At 39.2% G+C, this 18,019-nt stretch overlaps 1 protein-coding gene across 1 annotated transcript; it reads right to left on the bottom strand.

Annotated features, from left to right (window-relative positions):
• Window positions 1–1,057: 1,057 nt before the first annotated feature.
• On the bottom strand, window positions 1,058–15,428 carry DAPL1 (death associated protein like 1). Its single transcript, XM_081330055.1, has 4 exons — window positions 15,248–15,428; window positions 7,218–7,305; window positions 4,414–4,474; window positions 1,058–1,309 (listed from the first exon to the last, which is right to left on the bottom strand). Exons 1-4 carry the CDS (start codon window positions 15,306–15,308, stop codon window positions 1,190–1,192), a joined length of 330 nt encoding a protein of 109 aa, XP_081186181.1. The 5' UTR covers window positions 15,309–15,428; the 3' UTR covers window positions 1,058–1,189.
• Between the last annotated feature and the right edge of the window lie 2,591 nt (window positions 15,429–18,019).

Raw genomic sequence — 18,019 nt, 5'->3', positions numbered from 1 at the left:
GGGGGTAGGATTCTGTACAAAGGGAAAGTAGGTTAGCTGCTCTTCCATTAGCAGGCAAAGGCAGTTTTTATCCAGGTTCACTTACATGTAAGCTGACTTCCTACTCAGTTAATAATTATTGCTTATGCTTGTTGGATTACATTTAAATTCTCACTCAGGCATGAAACCCTCAGCCTCACAGGATTGTGGGTCAATAGTATTGGAGAGTGAAGAATCACATACATAGCCTTGAGTTCCTGGAGGAAAAAAAGGAAGATATAAATGGGATAGAGTTGATTTTACTTGAAGGTTTCTAAAAGATACATTATATTAAATCATTGTTAATCAGTCCTAAGCACTAACATTAAGAGGCATCCAAACAGGAGAACTTAAAAATTTTTGTTTCGTGTGTCATCTACTTTTCTAGAAATTTTATTGTCTTTTTTTGCTGTTATTCTAAGACACTGTGGCTGGTTGCACCAGAATATAACTTTTATGAACCTGGACTATTTGGAATAGAAATCATGGCCATTAAAGATGCATGCTCTTTGACATAGCCTAAACTATTACATATAAACTAAACCTAGATTCTAAGGAGTAAGTCAAGATTATTTGTGTGCAAAAGAATAATTTTTCATGTGCTGGTAATAGATTCATCATTACAGCAACTAATAATTTTCTTTTTCTCTCTCCAAACCAACCTAACAGTATCCTGAGAAACAAAGTGTCCCTATTTATCCTTATCCTTAGTGAACCTGGACTATTATCAGGAAACAATTAGTTTATTAATAACAATTGGTATCTAAGTTTAAATACAGAAGTTATGAAAGTTCTACTGTCCTCTGTTTTTCTCTATATATCCACATTCTTAATGGTTTTGTTTGCTTTTTTAAAAAACGACACATAATGAGGCTAGAACATTTCTGCCACTCTAGCAGATATAGTTTCAGAAAAGTACTTCTCTATTCCAAGCTGTAATTGCTATAATAACATGGTGAAAAATGGTAAAATAAGGGTTTGTGGTCACTAAGAAGCCATACTAAAACAAAAATCATTTCAAGAAAAAACAACAACAATGGAATATATACAATTTTTATTGTGAGAAAAACAAAATGCCTGAGCAATTTGGTGTATTCACTGCTTGCCTAGCTAACTGGTGTTTTTGTTAAGTGCAGGTCTGTCAAATACATGAATATTTTATTCTACATGTTTAACATTTACGAGGCTGCTGAATAATGCACATTCGTTTGGGCAATATAATTTTTTCCAGAGTAGGTCGTGGCTTCTCATATGCTCCTTGTGCTGCGGTGCCTGGAAATTTATGTCTCAGCTGCAGGAGTTAAAAAAAGAAGAAATAATTTTAATTGTTGCTTACAAATCATCCATGTTCAAATCCAACCTAACAAAAGACCTCCCTTATTAGTTACATATCAAACTGATGGCTCAGTTTCAAAATATTCAGAGTGCTCCTGATCACTTAATAGGTAGCTAGATTTAAAGATGAGATCCTAAAGAAAACGGGCCTATGAGAAAAAGGAGAAGAATGAAGCAGCAAACTTTTAAATACCCCAGAACTTTTAATACTGAATAAAAAAGAATACCATATTAGGACGAACAAACAAAATAATCCTCCTGGAAATATTTAGTTAGTTTATATTATACAAAGTAGGGGGTGGCATGGATGGCTCAGCAGTTAAGACTCTGGGCTCATTGGCTGCAAAGCCAGCAGCCCAAGTTTGAGACCCGTGTGCCATATGACAGGGTGAACTCCCGTCCTCGCCCCAGCTCCTCCCAACCTAGCAGTTTGAAAGAACGCAAAAGATAAATAGGTATCACTTTGGTGGGAAGGTAACAGCACTCCGTGACATTATACAGGCTACATGACTGCAGAAATGTCTTTGGACAGCACTGGCTCAATGGCCTTGAAATGGAGATGCCATCTAGTAGGCAAGGACTAGCAGAGTAAAATCCGCAGAGACTCCTTCACCTTTACTATATTACAGAAGGAAGGGAGGGAGGTAGGTAGCAAAATAACAAGAAAGCAGGCCTACTATCCTATCCTTGCCTTAATGTTCCTCTTTTCAGATTCTTCAATATGATCCCTGCTTCCCTTCACCATCCTAAATTAAAGGTCAATTTGAAGGCCAGAAAAAATTAGCAATCTAGAGTTGTTGTTGTTTTAGTTTTTGTCTATCCCCTTACTACATTAACAGCAATTTGGGAGTGGATGACAAAGAAACAAGTGATATAATCCTGCCTTCATATTCCTCAACTGAGACATCCTTCTGCCTTCCTCTCTCTTACCTCCTTATAATCTGCCCACATTTGTAGATTCTGTATGGCACACAACATGGTAAAAAAATACAGGATAAAAACAAAAAGGCATATAATTAATAGAAAAGAGACAACTACACTTCGGACCACTAGTTATGGAGAACAGTGTTTTTCTACTAGAGTTTTTACAAACATATCTCTACTTTATTCTGCACTGGTCAGACCTTCCTCAAATGCTAGGTCCAATTATGGATACTACTTTTTAAGGAGGGTTCAGAGAAACTGGCACATGTGCAGCGAAAGGAAACAAGGATGACTGGAGCTTGGAAAATGAGAATGGAGTGAAGGAACTGGAACACTTGGCCTTGAGAACAGATGACTAAGGGAGGAATAAGACAGCAGCCAGTGCTTTTCAAGTACCGTGTTTCCCCGAAAATAAGACCATGTCTTTTTTTTTGCCTCCAAAAGAGGCAACAGGTTTTATTTTCGGGGGATGCCTTTTATACTCACCTCCAGAACCGACAGCCCCACCCAGCCGGTCCACTTCTTCAGCGGCTGAAGAAGCAGCTTCATTCTGCAGCTGCATTCCAGCCTGCATTTCTTAGTCACAGGCTTTTCCGGAAAGCCTCTGCAACCAAGAACCGAGCTATGGATTCCATAGCTCGGTTCTTGGCTGCAGAGGCCTTCCAGAAAGGCCTGTGACTGAGAAATGCAGGCTTGCCTGCAGAAGACGCCGCAGAAGAAGCGGGCCAGTGAGGAGAGGCCTGGCTGCAAGGTAAGTGGGTGCAGGGCATGTGGGGCAGCTCCACACCCACACCCCCACCCCTGCCATAGCTTGATTTTTAGGTGTGTGCCTCCTCCCAAAACTAGGGCTTATTTTTGGGGTAGGGCTTATATTAGGCCCACCCCCAAAACTCAAGCTAGGGCTTATTTTCATGGTAGGCCTTACTTTCAGGGAAACACGGTATTGTTTTCAAACTGTCATACATCTCATTCAAACCTGTCTCCTTTAACAAACATGTCAGTATATAGATCAATGTTTAAAAGACACAAACGTGATGTACATTTTTGTTCTTAAAATAAGCAAAAATAACTTTCTGCTAACAAAAAATAATTGAAATGCAATTCAATAATAGAAACAAAGTGTATTTGTCTCCATGCCTTCTATCAGCTCACCCATTCCTTACCTTTCAATGACCACCTAGCCACCAATCTTCAATAGATTTCCATTCTCCCATCAGACTAATCTTTCCCAGTCCACTAGAACCCCATTTGAAAATTACTGCGTTTTTTATATTGATCATAGTTCTGTACATTCCATATCTCTGCATTAGAATGTCTTCAGGTTCCCCAGAATATACCTCATAGTTTGCAATACAAATAGGACAGCTTCTATGCACAGTGTATCTGTATACAAAGTAAGTACAATAACCATTCACAATAGTAAGAGTTGATAACAGAATCACCCAGTAAGATCCAATATCCTGACTGCTTATAAACATTTACCATACATTAAATCTGTTATTTACTAAAAAAAACGAAGTACACTGGCCTCTCCCAAGATGATTCTGTTCCTATCATCAATTCATATTTTGAATTGGTCACTAATAACAGAATAACAGAGTTGGAAGGGAACTTGGAGATCTTCTAGTCCAACCCCCTTAAGCAGGAGACCTATGCCATTCTGGATAAATGGTTGTCCAATGTCTTCTTAAAAATCTCCAGTGATGGAGCACCCACAACTTCTGAAGGCAACCTGTTCCACTGATTAATTGTTCTGTCATGAAATTTCTCCTTATTTCTAGATTGGTTCTCTCCTTGATAAGCTTCCATCCATTGTAATATAATTCATAAAAAAGATGTCTGACTGTATTTTTCACATCTCATGGCAGTTTGTCCAACTTTTTTGCCCTCTTCTCTACCACACTTAAAAATATATAAAATATACTAGAGGATCTTCAACTGAGAAAAGAAACTAATAAAGCAACAAGGCCAGCAAACTACTTTAGAACAGATCCATTTATTAGGAATTAAAATATCATAATACTAATTTTCACTCATGTTACTCTACATTAATATATATGCCTACTTCTGGATATTGTCCTTATCAATTCAAATGAAAAACTTTGAATGAAGTATTGCTTTTTGCTCTATACTTACTTTCTGAAAGGTATCTGCCAGTAAGATACTCATGTTCTGTACTTTTGTAACTGGAGCAGAGCTGCAAAGCAGAAATAGAAAAGCTTTTGATATTACCAATTAAGTCCCCCTTCCCAAATTTATGATTAAATCAGATGACACTAAGCATCTGGCCTCTTGTACATTCCATTTTTATTCTTCTTAAATAACACTTGAGCCTCTCGGTGCCATAGTCCTACTATCGTAATACTTTAATTTGATGTGTAAACCAGTCACTGTAAGAAAACCATATAGGATAAATGTGGAACTTTTTATATTGGGTGAAACATATATAATTTAATTACAACATTTGCAATGAAAATAATCTGTAGAAAACTATCTGTTGTGGTCAATGATTAATACAATAAGGCTGTTGATAAAAACTGACCTTGCAGGGAAAACATAGTATTTTGATTTTTAAAAAATGCCTGAGTCACTGAATAGTCTCAGGAAAAGGTTCTCCAGTGAAAATTATCATGGCTGAGGGTGGGGAATTTGGTAAAAGTTTTGCAGCACCTATATTTTATGCTCACAGGTAAGCCACAACCAATTATACATTTCTGCTCTTCTCTAGACTTCCCTTCTTTGATATAGTAACTGGCTCTTATTTAACTAGTGATTAAAAAGGTTAAACACAACTCCAGCATTGTTGATTCAGTCCTTGTCTTAGGGATGTAAACACAAAAATGGCTGAGGTTTTACAGATTATTTGGATAACAAACATAATCACCCCTTAATTATGACTAGTAAGCAGCTGTGAAATTAGAATAAGAAAGCACAGTGACACATTTCAAACACATTTTACAATGTTTTCTACTATAAAAGGCAATAATTAAAGAGAGCAAATTTTATCTCTCTTGCTCATTAGTGGAAAGGGAAATCAGTGATAATAGTTTAGCCTAAGTCTGGGAATAGGATTATAAGATTAAAGAAAAAACTAAAATAGTTATTTTTGTGTGAGAAATTTATTTAAAAAATGCTGTTAGTTCCAGAGAAAATAATAATAAAAACCTTCAGCACTGTTACATAAAACACATCTCCTCAGCTTATTTAAACATTATTTTAAGGTTTAATGTATATACTGTTTTTCAAATAATAGAATGCTTTATGAATTTTACGCCCCCAATAATAAAACACACACTAAAGAACAAGTGTATTTTTTAATGGCTGTGGAATTTTAGGCAGTAGTGATAAAGGGCATCATTCTAATGTTTAAGATATAGCTCAAAACGTTGTAATGTCCTGAAACTATTACAAACACTTTACAACTGAAAGAACGAGATAGGTAGCAATGAAAAGTTTTCAGTGCATATTCCCGAGGAAGTGAGAATTAAGTAAATGCCAGAAACAATCTTTGGTAATGTAGCAGTTTAAACATTTATCCCTGCATATAAAGGCCGAGCAGCTACAAAGTCATTTTAAAAATGGAAGTTTAGAAGGTCCTTAATTTTGAACAGTTAAAACAGCTATCCGCACACAATTCCTAGGCTTGAATATGTCTCATGTTCCAATAGAAGAGAATGTATGTGGCTAGGGTTGAATTGTGAGTCTTTGGTGTCTTTGGTATTCTGGATTGCTACAATGCATTTGTACTTGTCTGAACAATATCCTTACACAACTCCTCTTATGTAGGAGGAGTGAGTACTTATGGTTGGGTACTTTGGTAATAGCCAAGTGCTCCATTACCAAAGTAATAACTTCCCACCAGAGGAGCTATGTAAGAACGAGTGCAAAACAATACCCTAATCAAGGAACTACTAAAGAGAAAATCATGCCCCCATCAAAATTAGTAAGGTAAGCCAGAGGTCTCCAACCATTCTGGGATCGCAGCCCAGAGGGAAGGAGAGCAGCTTGCTAATTGCTACTGATGCAAATGGGGCCACATGCTCTGGCACAGCACTAGCGGCCCCATTCACGCATGCAGCATGTGCTGGCATCATGCGCATGCGTGAACGGCTGCATACCCCATGTGGTGGTTAGCGGCTCCATTTGCGCATGCGCAAACAGGCTGCGCAACCCACCCAGCGCTAACAGAGCCTTGGTGGAGCAGTGGGCTAATGCCTCCTTAAGTAACACCAGCTGCCTGCAATTAGTGCAGGTTCGCATCCCACCAGGCTCAAGGTTGACTCAGCCTTCCATCCTTCCGAGGTAGGTAAAATGAGGACCCAGATTGTTGGGGGCAATTAAGCTGACTTTGTAATAATGCCGCTTAGGGGGGGTGTGTGTGAAAGCCCTAATAAGCAGGCATATACATAGAATGAAGGCTACTGCTAAGCTTGTAAGCCGCCCTGAGTCTTCGGAGAAGGGCGGGATATAAATGGAATTAAAATAAATAAATAAATAAAAAATAAATAATGGCCCCGTTTGCACATGTGCACATGTGCAAATGGGGCCATGGGTGCTAGCACAAGTGGGGGGGAATGAGTACTCATGCGCACCGGCCAGCCATTTTCACAGCCCGCTGGCCAAGAGCCTGCAGCCCAATCCCAGGCCACAGCCCATAGGTTGGGAACCCCTGAGGTAAGCCACTGAATTTAAACACAGAGCAAACACCACACTCACTTGCACTGATGTTACCTAGTTGAATAATGAAACATTTGCAAGCAAATAACCACGCTCAGAGAGGACCTCGCTGTACTTGTTTTTCTCTCTGAATTGTTTCATACAATCTTCATTTTGCTGTTGAAGTGCTATTTACCATGCAAAACCTTCCGTTATGCCCTAATTCATTTACTGTTCAACAGAAATAAAATAAAACAAAATAAAAACATGAGCAGGTCATATACCTAGTCTTCTCTTTTCCAGGCAATTTAGAACTTCTTTCAGCTGGTGCATTTTCTAGCTTCTTAGAAACTCTCATGCCTCCAGCTTTGACTGTTGAAAAAAGCAGGGATAGTGTATTTTTCAAATATTATGCAAATATTACCAAATCTTCATTCAAAAATGCTAAAAAGAAATAAGATCAAATTCATACTTCATATGCTAAGCTTTATTTTAATCAAGGTTCATTTCACACAACATGATAAGCCACAAACAAGTAGGCAGGAATTGGCTGTAGAGATATATTTGTACACAAACAAGTCAACTGCTCTGTGGCTTGATTGTGTTACATAAATGTTGTCACAGACTCAATTAACACATTATGCTAAGCCAGAGACGCTCAAACTATGGATCACAGCCCAAGAATTGGGAGCAACGGGGGGGGGGGGGGGAGGGAGGGGCAGTTGTGGTCACAGATTTTTTTACAGTCTAATCAGGAAAAGCTTGAGCATTGTCAAGGCTCATACCCTGCTATACTTGTGTTAGCCCCAAAGCTGGAAAATTCTTGTGAAATATAAACATTTATTATTAAAAATGATTGTTTATACTTATTTCTTATCCAACCCTAATCCCACCAAAAGAATTAGATTTATTTATTGTAGGAGGATGTCAACTAGATGAGCATCTATGCTCATAAGGCTATCTCTGGTTTGTGGGGCAAACCATGATTTACTGGCTGAGTTCACAAAATAAAATCATAGAAACCATATTATGTCTTTGCAACTTGGATAAATTCAGCTGTTGGATCAATCTACAGATCTGTTTCCCTCCATATTGTTTTCTGGCACAGTTGTTTTGATCTTCAAGCAGAATATTTCTTATGGACTTGAAAGCATCGGAAGCCACATGTTTTCTGTCTACAAGCTAGTGCCCTTGAATGTCTTAATTCTTAGGCTACACTTAGACACAGAGATATTATTGTCCCCTCTTATTTAGCAAAAAAGACATTCGTGCAGTTATATGCATTGAAGCCAAATGAATGCTGGTAGTGATATTTAACCAGAAACATTATGTTTATTACAGTTGTGAAATTTGTTCTTTTATGAGGCTCTCCTAGCTACACAGAGCCAGTTCGATCTGTGGTTAAGGCCTCAGGCTAAAAACCAAGAGATTCTGAGTTCTAGCCCTGCCTTACACCGAAAAGCCAGCTAGGTGAATTTGGGCCTCTCACTCTCTCTCAGCCCAAGTCATCACATAGAATTGTTATTGTTGTTGTTGAGAAAATAGAAGGAAGGTTTATTAGGTGTGTTCGCTGCCTTGAGTTATTTATAAAAATAATAAAGGTGGGCTAAATAGAAGGCAGGCAAGGGAAGGGAAGGGAAGGGAAGGGAAGGGAAGGGAAGGGAAGGGAAGGAATCCTGCTAGTCTACACCATAACCATAAGTAACATCATAAGTAGCTATAATTCATAAGGCTATCTCTTTCTCCTAATGGCGTGTCAATAGATTGAAAAGCATTATGCAGTTGTGGCATTCATAAAGGTACCAGCAGAGCTGTCCCATATATTTACAGTAATTGTCTTCAGGCAGTTTAATATGAACCCTGTACGAAGTGTTGCAGTTATCACCATACCTAACAATATTTACTTAAAAAAATTACACTTGCACATGAAAATCTTGATATAATTTTCCAAAACATTGAAAGAGAAATAAACAACCTTATAATGTCCCATTATCCAATCATATCCCAGCACCTGAGGGAAAAGCCAGATCTTTAAAGTTTTATGGAAAGGTAGGAAGGTGGGGCTGAACTTCAGGAGGCAAACTATTCCATAAGGCAGTGCCCCCCAACCTTTTGGGCACCAGGGACCAGTTCCATGGAGAGAGGTTTTTCTGCAGACCGGAAGGGGCGTGGTTTCACATGCTGCCTGCATCCCATGGATGGGGCTTCGCTTGTTTGCTCGGCCCAGTTTCTTGCATGCTGCGGACCAGTGCTGGTCCACAGGCTGGGGGTTGGGAACACTTGCCATAAAGCAGGGGCTGCCACCACTTCCTACTTCCCATTAGACATGGGTCCCCAAACCCTGGTCCAGAGACTGATACTGGTCCATGGCACGTTGGGAACCGGTCCATGCAAGTGGCAGGCGAGTGTGCAAACCTCCATTTGCACAAGTAACAGGCACGAATATGAAACCATCCCCTCCCCTACCAGCTGTTTAGGTACTGCTGATTCAGAGCCAAAAAGATTCATTAGATGACAATATTTGGGGAAAGGACTAGACGTATGCCCACCCTAGCTGACCTACTTGGACATGTGGATGTCCAATATTGCTTTTTTTCTCATAGAACGCTCAGAACGGAGTTCCGGCACCTTTTTTGGATGGAACCTTGTATGGTAGGCAAGGCGGGTTGTATGACACGTGTGAGTTCCGGCACCTTTTTCTTTTACAAAAAAAGCACTGAGAACAATAAACCTGTGAGGTGAGTTGGGCTGAGAGACAAGGACACCCAGCTCGCTTTCAGAACTTGAACTCATTATGTTCAGAATTTTAGAGTCACATCCCAGCCACTCTGAATTTTCTCTCTTATCAATTGAGAGGACACATTGAAAAAGTTTCTGCCTTAACTGAGGGATTTATGGTGTTCTAAACCTGAACACCAGTGCTAAACTTTTTAAACTTCGTCTTAACTCTCTTCAATAAAACTCTCAAGAGAGAATCTTGCCTTCCATTGAAATGGACTGCAAAGAAACTAATAGTAGGAAAGAAAAAAGTACAGAGTGTATAGTAAAAATTACTCCCGAAGCATAAAAAAAAATACAGAATGTATAATATCACCATAGTAAGATAATTTTGGCAAACATGAAAATCAGATACGTATTTAAATACTTGCACAATGATTGTATCTTCTCTTTTAAGCTGCATGGGTACTCATTATAGTTTACAGTTGATAAAAATTAACCTGGAAAATATTAATAGTGTGCAACAAACAGGATTCCATTCTAATGAAACTTTAACTCAAACCGGACCTGTAGCTGGTTGCGTACAGGAGAACACATGACACCACACACTATGCTGGTGGTGTATTGGAGAAAAAGCCCCTGCCCAGGAAAGAGATATATTACTTAGATTTTGTCTAAGGAAAAAAGAGACAAAGTTTTAAAAAAATGGTATGTCAGGTTTCACAAGAAAGGAGAGAGAGGAGAATGTATGGGTTTGTACACGAGGTGCCTCGGTATTTTTTGGTACCATGTAATTTGTTTTTGTCAAGGTTCTTAAAGCAGCATTTTTAAATGTTTTATTTCTTCTGAATTATTGGTGTGACATCTGGATTTTTGTTTTCAGGCACTACCTTCTGGGCAGAAAAAGAAAATAAGGCTTCAGCAAACAAATATTATTTTAAATGCAATTTATTGTTGCAGTTACTTGATGTTGTAAATTGACTTAAATATTTAATTGCTACATGTTTCCACAAGAAATAACTAAGTATCTCTTTGTCTTTTGGACAATGTCCAGATCACAATATCACATTGTCTTCATACATTTCTATTTTTACTACTTAAGGTAAAGGTAAAGGTTCCCCCGCACATGCGTGCTAGTTGTTTCCGACTCTAGGGGCCGGTGCTCATCTCCGTTTCAAAGCTGAAGAGCCAGTGCTTGTCCGAGGACGTCTCCGTGGTCATGTGGCCGGCATGACTAGATGCCAAAGGCGCACAGAATGCTGTTACCTTCCCACCGTAGTGGTCCCTATTTTTCTACTTGCATTTTTACGTGCTTTCGAACTGCTAGGTTGGCAGAAGCTGGGACGAGTAACAGGCGCTCACTCTGTTACGCGGCACTCGGGATTCGACCCGCCAAACTGCCGACCTTCTGATCGACAAGCTCAGCGTCCTAACAGGTGTCTATTAACAGGATTTCAGCATGTGACACCACTTTTCTGATCTTTTTAAATCCATAAACTAAGTAAGGATAGGCCTTACTTGGATCAGAAACTACCAAACAAGCCCAAGGTTATAAACTAATCTGGAAAATATTTTCTAAAAAATCTGGAATATGACCAAGAAAATTACACAGATGTATCTGAAAAATTGAGATTTAGTCTCAACTTAAAGGAGACTTGATTTTACAATTAACATTAAAAATGTCCAAAGGTAAAGGTAAAGCTTCCCCCGCACATGCATGCTAGTCGTTTCCGACTCTAGGGGCCGGTGCTCATCTCCGTTTCAAAGCCGAAGAGCCAGCGCTTGTCCGAGGACGTCTCCGTGGTCATGTGGCCGGCATGACTAGACGCCAAAGGCGCAATGAACGCTGTTCCCACCGTAGTGGTCGCTATTTTTCTACTTGCATTTTTACGTGCTTTCGAACTGCTAGGTTGGCAGAAGCTGGGACGAGTAACAGGCGCTCACTCTGTTATGCAGCACTCGGGATTTGACCCGCCAAACTGCCAACCTTCTGATCGACAAGCTCAGCATCCTAATTTGACTAAATTACTTTCTGTGAAGTGTTCTTCCTTATCTCAAACAACTAAAGTATATTACTAAAAACACATATTAATAATCTGCTGTTGCAAAACAGATTTAGACTTCTTTTCCTAGTATTGTATATATTTATTTTGGCCATCATCCATTTGAAAAAATCCAGTTCTTGATATTTTAATAAAGTCCAAATACTGGAGATATACCCATACCAAACCGCTATGTTCTTACCCTGCACTGATTTGTTCTAAGTCATGTTACTAAGTCTTTTTTTTTTTGGATTTCAAATAAAAATTTGGTAGAATACTAGACCATATGAATGAATATTTTAACTCCTAGTTTATATTTTCAACAGCAAGACATTGCCACCAAGGTTTATAGTATTATTTTGAGGAGTATCCAATTATATCTGAAATACAGGTAGTCCTTGACTTACAACCACAATTGAGCCCAAAATTTCTGTTGTTAACTCTGACATTTGTTAAGTGAGTTTTGTTCCATTTTATGACTTTTCTTGCCTTAGTTGTTTGAATGACTGCAGTTGATAAGTTAATAACCCCATTGTTAAGTGAATCTGGCTTCCCCATTGACTTTGCTGGTCAGGTCGCAAAAGGTGATCACATGACCTTGGGACACATCAATGGTCATAAATATGAACCAGTTGCCAAGCATCTGAATTTTGATCAAATGATCATGAGGATGCTGCAAAGGTTGTAACTGTGAAAAATGGTCATAAATCACTTTTTTCAGTGCTGTTGTAACTTTGAATGGTCACTAAATGAACTGTTGTAAGTCAAGGGCTATCTGTACTTTTTTTGGAAGTATAATTTTATTTAAAAAAAGGAACTAATGCCACATTTTAAAAGCAATCTTCCATTATTCAATGTCAGGGCTCCAAAATCATGTAAACAGTATCCATTTCATCAATTTACTATAAAAATAGATTGCTGATTTAGGAACCTCAACAGATTCCTCCCAACTATGGAAATTCAAAAGCAGCAATAGCACTTGAATTAAATAATTACAGTATTTACTTTCTTTATTGATCTGCTAAGAATTATATTTGGGAAGTCGAATGTAAGGGTTTCCCAACCGCAAAGGGGAATGGAAGGTATTAGGAGGCAGTATTGAGGAAAAATTCAATTCAATAAAGTTTATTTATTTTTATTTTTATTTTAATTCCATTTATATCCCGCCCTTCTCCGAAGACTCAGGGCGGCTTACAAGCTTAGCAGTAGTTGGAGAGTCTTTGTTGCTTTTTTCTGTTAGGGAATAAAGTTATGATATTTGCAATTCTTTTTTTTTTATTGAAAAGTTTTAACATACAATTTTCCTTTAAAACCCCCCTCCCCCTCCCTTCTCCCTCCCCCCCTACCTCTCCCTTTATTCTGTTAGGGAATAAAGTTATGATATTTGCAATTCTTGATCAATCAGTAGCACGTTTAAACAATGTTAAATTGAAAGAATTTTTATTCCAGCCTTATGCTACGTGTCTCAGGACAGTATTTACAGCTTCCTTGCTGTAAGGAAGAATAAAGAATAGGATGAAGTGTAGTGTAGTGACTGGCCACAGTTTAACATTAACTTGTACTATTGAATTGACAAATTATAATTTTTAACTATTTCTTTTACATTTTTTAATCTTACCGTGTATTATTTTTATAAATATCTCATGGTGGCAAACATACTTAACACTCCTTCCTCCTCCTATTTTCTCCACAACCACCACCCTGTGAGGTAAGTTGGGCTGAGAGAGAAGGAATGACCCAGTTGACTTTCAGGATAAGGGTTAAGGCAGAACTAGAACTCAGTGTCTTTCTAGCCTGATGCCTTAACCACTAGACCAGGGATGTCAAACTGCCGGCCCATGGGCCGGACGCATCATCCAGAAGCCGCACTCAACCCATTGCCGGCAATGGCAAAACCATCCTGATACGTCGCGTGATGTCACATGACATCACAAGTTTGACATGTCTGCACTAGACTAAACTGATTTTGGACAAGCAACTATATTTGATAGTTGCACAGCACACTGACCTAGAATTTGCTGAATTACCCCAAATCACCTGCCTTCACACAACATTGTCTCTCTTGCAGCAAGATGGGTGGCAAATAAATTTAATAATTAACACAGTCAACAGATAAACTTCTACGTTCTGCATGCTATACATATCCATAATCCCGATTGATGTGGAATTTTAGTTGGAGGAAACACTAGGCAATTGCTAGCTAACTCAGTTTCCTACTCCATTCAAAGTTGTTTCGAGAATCACAGGTAACCCATTAAACTAAGCCACTACCACACTTATCCAACTAGTGATGTATCTCAATCGCTAACCAGATCAAAGCCAGGTGCAAGGCTAAACCACGTGCACACGAAGAAGCTGGTCAGAAAGTGCCTGCGTGGCCCTATCTGTAAGACTTAAAGCAGAGGTCTTCAAACTTGGCCCTTTTATGACTTGTGGACTTCAACTCCCAGAATTCCTCAGCCAGGCACGCTGGCTGAGGAATTCTGGGAGTTGAAGTCCACAAGTCATAAAAGGGCCAAGTTTGAAGACCCCCGACTTAAAGACGTTTGTGGCCTAACCGTGATCCAAATATGTCCTAGCTAGCTAGAACTTGGGTCCTTTCCCAAGAGGAAGAACTGTGGAAACGCAAAGGCTCGTGTTTCAAAACATCTGGGATGGAAACAACAGCTGCGCCACCCCGAGCCAAGGCATAAGAAGCCCGAATACAACAACGCAGCCGGCCCTGGAAAGGAAAGGGGAGGAGCCGTACTCTGGATGATGCGGCTGGCTGAGGGAAAGTGAACGGCTCGGGTCGTAAACCGCAGTCGCCATAAAAGATCAAAGCGCCGCCCTTCCCCCCACCGGCGCTCCGCCGCTCTTGAATAAAAACCCCAGCAAAACAAGGGAGATGCCGGCCTGCACTTTGGCCCGTGTTGTGCGGAAGAGAGTGAACCCAGACGAGGGAGAAGGGCATCCCGGGAAGGCGGAAGGGGGCGGGATATAAATAATAATAATAAAAATAATAATAATAATAATTAATAATAATAATAATAATAATAATAATAATAATAATAATAATAATAATAATAAACCTTTATTGTCAAAGTACAACATGTGTACATTGAGATTAGCTGAGCCTCCTTCCCCCCCCCCCGTGCTCCCTCCCCCAACACACAGTGACAACAATGGAATGGAATTAAAATAAAAAATAAATAAATAAAAAATAAAACAAGAGACCCTTGCAGCCTCTCCTGACGTCAGCGGAGAAGATTGGGGGGGAGGTGGGAGGTGAAAGCGTCATATCTAGCGTATACTTTCACATTTCTCTCTTTCCCCCCTCCCCCCCCTCCCATTGTTATTGTGCAAGAGAAGACCCGTTAGGCTTTAAAGAACTGGCAAGTCCATCCCAAAGTAACCAGCTTAAGCCGTCGTGAAGAAGATTGGAAGCACCTCATTCTCCCTTCAGGCGGGGGAGAATCGCCTTTCCTCCAAAAGAAAGAAACTTTGAAGAACTGCGTCACGGGTTCCACACCTGCCTCCCCCCACTCTCTCTCTCTAACAACCAGCCTCCTTACCTGCGGGAAGGTGCTCCCCTTTAGCCGGGGAAGGCGGCGGGGACAATTCCGGATTTGCCATAAGAGTTCGTTGAAAGAGCACGCGATCTCACTACTAGTAGGTAGCGTTACTACTAGCCTTAGTGCGCAGGGCGCTGCTTTGCGTTGTTTTTTTTTTTATTGGGAAAGAGAAAAGTGGGGCGGTGCAGCCCAAAGAAAGGGGCGGGAAAGAAGAAAGCTTGGCGGAGTTTCACATAATGTCGGGACGTGCTTAACAGAGGAAGAGAAAGCGAAGGAGAGATTAGGGTAACGCCTCCTGCTTACAAACCTTTCCCCCCCCCAAGCCAAAATCGACCAAACCGTGTTGGCGTTTTGAGCAGTGTGAGAATCCGGTCATATTTTAAATTATGGTTTGTATGTTGTTAGCGGAATCCAGAAGGCGGTTGCTATAATTTTTTTTTCTTGAAAAGTTTTACAATACATTTTTGAATACAAAACCCCTCCCCTCCCCCTCCCCTCTCCCCAAACCTCCCCAACTCTCCCCTCCCCGACTTCCCAGAGCTAAATACAGGGTATAAAAATACAAACAAACATAATCTAAAATATGCAAACAATAAGATATTAAATTCTATCGCACTTTAACTCTTAATAAAATAACTACAAGCTAATTATACATCATATAAATCCGCTACTTATTCAAATGCTAAGTGAAACTTTTTAGTCCCATATTTATTCTGAATATAATCTATCCATCTCTTCCACTCTACAGTATATCTCTCTTGCGATTGATCTTTCAAATACGCTGAAATCTTTGCCATCTCTGCCAAGTTAGAAACTTTTAAAGTCCATTCTTCTATAGTCGGCAGTTCTTCCTTCTTCCAATATTGCGCTACTAAAAGTCTCGCTGCCGTAATTAAATTCAACATCAATTTAATATCTACAACGGTGGTATCTGTGATAATACCCAATAAGAACAATTGTGGAGAAAACTTTATCCTTTTCTTGAATATTTTTTGCATATTCCACCAAATTTTAATCCAGAAAGCTTTAACCTTTTTACAAGTCCACCATATATGAAAATACGTTGCATCCTCACAACCACACCTCCAACATTTGGGCTGGCAGTTCGGATACATACTTGCTATTTTTTTAGGATCTAAATGCCACCTATAAAACATTTTGTAAAAGTTCTCTCTTAAATTTTGGGCCTTTGTAAATTTTACATTTCTCACCCAAATCTTTACCCAAGTATCCATTGTAATAACTTCTTGAAAATTCTGAGCCCACTTTATCATACAATCTTTAACAAGTTCCATCTCTGAATCAATTTCTATCAATGCAAGATATATCCTTTTTACATCGGTTGCTATAATTTTAAGTAAGGTTTTACATCACTTGCTTCTTTCTCTTCATCATCCAATTTGATGACATGCTTCACGTATCTTTTAGGTTTGGGTCAATCAGTCAATGCTGGTTTGTTAATCTAGTGGTTAAGATTACTACTAGGCTAGAAAGAGGGGGCCATGAGTTTCAAGTCCTGGCTTAAGGATCGAGCAGACTTCTCTAGCACCGTACATCAGGAAACATGCATCCTTGTTTGAATACAGTTGCACAGCTGTTGCATTTATACTCTGCAAATGTTCGTTCTGGCTACGAGTGCTCAAACAGCAGAGCACAGAATAGGAAGTTGGATCAACCAATCACCGTGCAGGACATGCACCTCACACAATCGCAATTGGTATTTGGGAGATTATGCACCACCCTGTCTGCAGAGATCTGCAATTTATGCTTGTCCATCAATCCCTTGGCAGCGTATGTATGTGGCAACACCTATGCACTGTTGCAGGCAACTCTTAATTCAGCCTTTATCTATGAAACTCAGCTGGGTGACTTTGGGCCAGTCACTCTCTCTCAGCCAATCCACTCATCTGGTTGTTGCTGTGGGGAAAACAGGAAGAAAAAGGTGTGTAGGATATGCTTGTCTCCTGAGTTATTTATAAAAACAATAAAAGCAGAGGATATAAATAAAATTGTAACTGTGAAAGAATACAAGTGACTAGTCAGAGGAAAGTAAACTAAACCAAAGTTCAGCAAACTAAGATAACAAGTTAGTATCTGTAGCATCTTTTAGAGTTTTTTATTTTACTATGTTAGTACACAGCAGGAATGCTTTGGGAATCATAGAAAACTAACCCTCTTTTGAGAGTCTGGTAAAACTTAAAAGAGTCCTTTCATAAAAAATGTAGACAAAGTAAAATACATAGCTACAGACATGCAAAGGAAAACAATTGTACTCAAATATACCGGTAGTTATCAAAACATTAAAAAACCCAAATATGTGATATAGTGATCTATACCTTCTATTAATCCATTACATTAGTGACAAGACAATATCTTTTTGGAGGGGTATAATAATTGTAGAAAATAAGGCTTATTGAAATTCACCAATATCTTCTAAACAAAGCTACTAAAGCATCTCCCAGCTAGATTAAGATTATGATTCAGTCTCAAGTGTTTTTAAGCTCAGATATTTTCTTTCTCCAACATTCACTGGCCTATAATAGGGATATTCAGTATTTTTATTTCCTTTTCCCATTAAACCTGGTTTATTTTTATCAACAGTTTCAGCTTACTGGAAATGTGATGGATCTTGCTGGTTTAAAAGAAAGTAAAAATTGGAAATCACTGTTTCAGGTTAGCTTGTTTTATCACATACTGCAGTAGATAACATTATAGATTGTCCATTTTCTGACATAAGACATCTCAACACAAGGCCTCTGTTACATTTCAGAA

Source organism: Vipera berus (genome assembly GCF_964194415.1).
Source record: "Vipera berus genome assembly, chromosome: 1".
NCBI classification, from domain to species: Eukaryota; Metazoa; Chordata; class Lepidosauria; order Squamata; family Viperidae; genus Vipera; species Vipera berus.
This window is presented reverse-complemented; position numbering and strand designations above follow the sequence as displayed.

Coding starts and splice junctions, on each gene's coding strand:
- DAPL1 (XM_081330055.1), bottom strand. CDS start 15,308: ATGGCAAATCCGGAATTGTCCCCGCCGCCTTCCCCGGCTAAAGGGGAG. Junction 4,475..7,217: donor CCTGGAAAAGAGAAGACTAG/GTATATGACCTG, acceptor TCTGCTTTGCAG/CTCTGCTCCAGTTACAAAAG. Junction 1,310..4,413: donor TGGCAGATACCTTTCAGAAA/GTAAGTATAGAG, acceptor TAACTCCTGCAG/CTGAGACATAAATTTCCAGG.